This window comes from Pezoporus wallicus, unplaced genomic scaffold, assembly GCF_028554395.1.
Source record: "Pezoporus wallicus isolate ANWC-B61680 ecotype Strahan unplaced genomic scaffold, APGP_CSIRO_Pwel_v1 contig_14525, whole genome shotgun sequence".
NCBI classification, from domain to species: domain Eukaryota; kingdom Metazoa; phylum Chordata; class Aves; order Psittaciformes; family Psittacidae; genus Pezoporus; species Pezoporus wallicus.
Genome location: NW_026637545.1, coordinates 232,433 through 238,365, shown reverse-complemented (window position 1 = coordinate 238,365; position 5,933 = coordinate 232,433). Strand labels below are relative to the sequence as shown.

At 47.6% G+C, this 5,933-nt stretch overlaps 1 protein-coding gene across 1 annotated transcript; it reads left to right on the top strand.

Moving 5' to 3' along the window:
• The first annotated feature begins 282 nt into the window (after positions 1-282).
• Positions 283-5,933, top strand: LOC130597491 (keratin, type I cytoskeletal 13-like). Its single transcript, XM_057406055.1, has 8 exons — positions 283-1,735; positions 2,091-2,173; positions 2,749-2,905; positions 3,157-3,318; positions 3,633-3,758; positions 3,932-4,158; positions 4,710-5,020; positions 5,500-5,933. The coding sequence occupies exons 1-8, from the start codon at positions 1,091-1,093 to the stop codon at positions 5,658-5,660; spliced, it is 1,872 nt and encodes a 623-aa protein (XP_057262038.1). The 5' UTR covers positions 283-1,090; the 3' UTR covers positions 5,661-5,933.

The following is a 5,933-nucleotide window of genomic DNA, read 5'->3' as shown; positions in this document are numbered from 1 at the left end:
AATTGCAAAGAAAACTGCGAAGATGCTATTCTGATGTACAGCTCAAGGACTGAATCCCCCAAAACAGGAGCTTAACCCTTCTCCTCCGAGCAGACACTTGTATTTGCACTGTGTGAGGAAAACATCCTGCCTGGAATTCTGAAACCCTTTCAGGCATGGGAGTGTTTCCTCTCCCATCCACAGACATGCCAGGAGAGCCCAGTACAGAGCCAGGCACCTCCCGGGTCTCCCAGCCATCCCGCACTGCATTTGCTCTGAGCACATAAAGAGCTATCTATTTCCTGCAACAAACATCCTGTCACACGTCCTTTCCTTGCAGTCTTACTCAGAGCTGTTTTCCAGTCGTTGTCAGACAGTTCTTCGTGATTAATTTGTTATTTATAAATCATAATTGTGGATGGATGTTTGGAATAGATTGATGGGGCGTGTGGTGTTGGCCAATGGTCACCATGACAAAGACATTGGAGTGGTTCAGAGCACTCACAAAACACACCCTGGGATATCCAAAAGGTATAAACCAATAAAGGACTGAAAATAAGGAGCATATAGCATCAGATACCCAGAAACCAGAACCTGGTAAAATATCACTGAAGTATAACAAAACCAGCCAGGATTCCTTGACAACATTCTGAAAGGCAAAAGAGCAGAAGAAATAGAGTCACATTCATCACTGACCCACATTGTGACAGTTCACGGTTGTGCTGAAATAGATGTGAACAGGATGAGATGAGTGGGATGAGGTTAATTCAGATGACTGCAAATCAGTGACTAGATCACAGAAAAGATCTGCCTAAATCAGAGCCACCCAATAGAAATTACATGTTTTGTCTTAACAAACAAATGGTCATGGGCACTCTGAGCATGGGTTAAGCTTCCTGACATCCTCAAACATCTCCCTTTGGCAAATTACCCTTGGCAGAAAAACAACGGCTTACAAACACACGAGAAGAAAGAAGGTACTCCCTTTGAGGGTGACACCCACTACCTCGGGTATAAATGTGGACCAGGCAGGGTGGAATTTGGAGCTATGATTCCAGAACAACTGTAAGACCAGCTTGGAGATTTCACGCGAGCCACTGCCGCTGCCACGATGAGCTGTGGCTCCAAACAGACCTCCAGAAGCTGCCTGCGCGGGAGCAGCGGTGGCGGCAGCAGCAGTGCTGGGGGTGGAGGGGGCAGCACGTATTCCTCCACAAGAGTCACTTCCAGGACAAGCGGTGGGGGCAGGAGCTCTGGCAGCAGTTGTGCTGGAGGAAGCTCCAGGAGCAGCTATGGTGGCGGAGCTGGTGGTGGTAGCTATGGAAGGATCAGGCACAGCAGTTACGGAGGAGGAATGAGCAGCAGAAGCTGTGGAGGAGGAATGAGCAGTGGTTATTATGGAGGGCGAATGAGCAGTGGTGGCTATGGAGGGGGCATGAGCTTTGGATCAGGTGGGAGTGGGTTTGGTGGTGGTTATGGAGGAAGCTTTGGTGGAGGTGGTGCTGGTTTCAGTGGTGGCAGCTTTAGCAGTGGTGGCTTTCCTGGAGGGATCGGGGGAATTCTCTCCACCGATGAAAAGCTGACCATGCAGAGCCTCAATGAACGCCTGGCTTCTTACCTGGACACCGTCAGAAACCTGGAAAGGGAAAATGCTCAGCTTGAGCAGTTAATAAGGGAGTGGTACCAAAAGCAAGCTCCTTCTGGCACAAAGGACTACAGCCACTATTATGGAGAGATTGAAGACCTTCAAAACCAGGTAGGATGCTCTTTGTCAGAGAAGTTTAAGCACTGACAGATGTTTTGCAACTGAGTAAAACACCTGTGGCCAGCCCTGGGCACGGAAGGTGAGGCAGAGCTATGGCACTGACACAAGCGTCCTGACAGGACTCCTGTACTCCCAAAACAGTTCCTGCAGTTCTGATGCTGCTTTCACACAGGTCCCTTTTTGGTTTGCACTGTACACGACCTTTACAGGCCTCTGCATGTAGGTCATGCTGTTCCCCTCAGACTTCTAGGAATTACAACAAGATCACATCCATATTTCTGTCTCTTGTGCAAACCTGAGAGATTCACAGGGACATTCTTCCTCAGCATGTTGTCTTCTCTTCTAGCTTGTGACTGCAGCTGTGGAGACCAACAAGGTACTTCTGGACCTGGATAACACAAGGATGACTGCAGAGGACTTCAGGATAAAGTAAATATATAATCCTCTTTTCCAGGCACTGACTTCCTTTCTCCTACTTTCCTCAACTTAGTTTCATTCATCCACTCCACAAGCAAACATCAACCCACAGAGACCAGGGTTCCTCCCGGTTCCATAGCAGAACAACTGATATTATTTGTAAGGGTTCAAAACTATTATTCCTATAATGATCTCCGATGGGAACACTCCCTATGGCTGTAGAGTCAAAGCTTAAAAAAAGCTTTATTTGAAGGAGTAAAAATTGTGATTTTCTCTCACTGAAAGTCAGACGAAACAGAGAGGAAACCTGCCCAGAGACTACAGCAAAAGGAAACAATGAAAAGACCACAGAACACTTTTGAAACTTTAAGTACTGGCTGCTGGTTTCGTAATTCTGCTGGTTGAGGGATGCTGTGTGCTACGGAGTGCAGACACCAAAGTGGGACTGGGAACCTGAGAACAGGGCTGACCTCTGCGCTGTCCCTGGCCCTGACCTCTGCGCTGTCCCTGGCCCTGACCTCTGCGCTGTCCCTGGCCCTGACCTCTGTGCTGTCCCTGGCCCTGACCTCGCACTGTCCCTGGCGCAGGTACGAGACCGAGCGTGGGCTCCGGCAGAACGTGGAGGGCGACATCAACAGCCTGCGGCCCTTGCTGGACAGTCTGACTCTGAATAGGTCTGACCTGGAAATGCAGTTTGAGTCTCTGAAGGAGGAGATGATTGACCTCAAGAAGAACCACGAGGAGGTGAGAGTCAGCTCCTCGCAGTGCAAACCGCAGGGGAGAACAGGAACACTTACAATATCAAAATGTGGGAGGGTTTGCAGGTAGCATCCTCCACACGAAATAGTTTCCCCTGTTCTCCTCGTCAAGGAGATTCAGCATACACACAGGTGGTGTTGAAAGGGTCAGGATGGGCTCTTATGTCAGAACAAATTAATTGACTTCAAAACTGTTTTGCAAAGCAATTTCCCCCTTTTTGTTTGCCTTCTCTGCAGGAGATGAAATCGCTGCACACACAGTCGAGCGGTGATGTGAACGTGGAGGTGAATGCTGCTCCAGGGGAGGACCTGCTGAAAAAGCTGAATGCCATGAGACAGGAGTATGAAAATATCATTCAGAAAAACCGGGAAGAGGTTGAGAGCTGGTATGAGAGCAAGGTAAATAAATGGTTCTGATCTGAAGGTTCACATCACAAAAGAAAACCCATGCCAACCTTTGGTAAGAACTTCCTGTAGGTGAATGACACTTTGAACGATGACATCCATTGCTTTTAGGATATAATGGTAGAATCCCTTTGGTTAAAATAAAAGACATCACAAGTGGCCTTGAACTGCACTGGCAGAGCCACACAAGCAAGTTCTAACAGCCCCCCTATTACAAGTGGCCCTGCTTCAAGCTGTTAAGGAAATGATAACTGACCATGCTGCCACTGTAGGTAAAACTCAAAAACTCCAATATATTAATTTTTCAGATGGAAGAAGTGAGTCAACAGGTCCACTCAAGTGGCCAGGAAGTGGAGGCAAGCAACCAACAGATCTCTGAGCTGAGACGTGAATACCAGAGCCTGGAGATTGAGCTGCAGTCACAGATCAGCATGGTAGGGAAGGGTTGCTTCTGATCCTCTGATACACAAAGAACATGTGAGCTGCTGGAATGTACCCAGCACTCCATTTAATGAAGATGCTTAGTGCATAAGAATGATCTGATCCTGCCACATTCCCATAACATGCCACATTCCCATAAACACCATCTTGTGCTTTCCCTTTGCAGGTGGACTCTTTGCAGTCCAACCTGGAAGACACGGAACGTCGTTACAACATGCAGCTGCAGCAGATCCAGGGGATGATTGGTCCCTTGGAGGAGGAGCTGGCCAGCATCCGCTGTGAGATGGAGAGTCAGAACGAAGAGTACAAGATGCTCCTGGGCATCAAGACCCGCCTGGAGCAGGAGATTGCTCAGTACCGGGCTCTGCTGCAGGAGGGGCAGCATGGCATTGGGTACGTACTTTCAGATTAACCTTTGCAAACAGGCAAAGATGAAAGAAGCTGTATTTATATTAGGAAACAGTGGTCAATCGTCAACATATCTACTGCAATCACAGGAATCTGGATGGAATCGAAAGCCTAGCTGGCAGTGTAAAAAGCTGCAGTGTTCTACAATTACTGTGAACTGCACAAAAACAATTGCAAAAGACTATAATTTGCCATTTCGTCTCCTACGTGCAGTCAGGAAGTACAGTTATAGATGAAAACGAAAGGTCAGACAGAAAAAACTTCTTTAGAATTCTAAATATAGAAGGTACATATTTTGAAAGCCTTCTAAAGGCATCCGTTATCTTTCTTTTTCTTCTTCCTTAATCAGTTAGTTTGTCCTTTACCAAGACAGTTTCAAAGCAGCTCTCTAGAACATGCTTCACACAGCAGCACTTCCTCAGTCATATAAGGAGTTCAGAAGGAGCCAGCAAGTGGCTTTGGTACAGATGACAGGACACCAGACACCGGTCACATTGCTATAAATGCTACACATTCATGGCCTTTCCTCCTTACAGCACCTCCCAGGGAGGAGCTGGTGGTGGATCTTCAGGAGGAGGAGGAGGTCATGGAGGAACCAGCTGGTCTTCTGGAAGAGGCAGTAGTGGAGGAGGAAGCAGTTGGTCCTCAAGTGGAGGAAGCAGCGGAGGAAGAACTGGAGGATCCTGCAGAAGAACTTCCTCATCAGGAGGTGGAGGAGGAGCGAGCGGAGGAGCAGGAGGTGGGGCCTCTGGTAAAACCTCCAGTGGAGGAGAAGGAGGGGGCAAATCCTGCCTCTCCCGCTCATCATCCTCCCACTCCCAGCCTGGCAACTCTTATGAAAGCCAAGGTAAAAATCAGGATAGAAGGGTACACCCTCCCATTCCCTCTTCTCTATAGTAGGAAAGGATGTGACAGCTTCTGTCCTGATTGGAAATCAGGAGATATTTGTGCTATTTTTTGCCAGCTGTCCCAAAGTCCGCTCTGACATTTGTCCCTATGCAGTAACCCATCAATAGGGCAGGATTTTCAGAAGTGACACGAATGTCATGAAGAGTTGTATGAGGACATGTAGAAAGAGGAAATGAAGAGGGAAAGAGAAAATGTCCAATGCGAAGCATGCAGGGAACTGGGGAAGTCAGTAGTTTGGGAATGAAGCCACACGTTAGAAATGTAACTGGTATTAAGGGGGGAAATAGTTAAAGCAGGGTTAGAACACTCAGGGCATTTAAAATCTATGGGGTATTAGCTGCAAAATCCTGACTTAGCAAGAGATAGGGAATGCCCAGAAGGTCTTCTCCATGTCTGATTTCATGGCTGTGGTTCCAGAAGATGCTGAAAGCATGAAGCTCTGCCTGGAAGGGAATAAAACACTGGATAGAGGAGCAACAATGGAGGAAGTGTCTGAAGCCATAAAAACAATGAGACGGGGTAAGGCTCCAGGTCCCAGCAGCAGCTCCTCAGGCAATGCCTGGATATGCTGCAAATGAGAATTTATAGATTTAAAAAGATGGAAAATGATCCCACTTTGAGGCTTCCATTGAGTCCTTCTTATCCAGGAAGCAACAGGGCTATTAATCTTGGTTGAGTCTGCCTCACACACATGCTGTTTTCCCTCCCAGACTGACAGTTGGTCATGACAGTATTGGCTGTAGACCAAAGGGCCTGAGGCCATCATTAGAGAAAGTAAGAATACCACAGAGCATCTCTCAATGCTGAAAACAAGGGCAGTGATTTCCAAGGCCTTTGTGGAATGAGTAAGA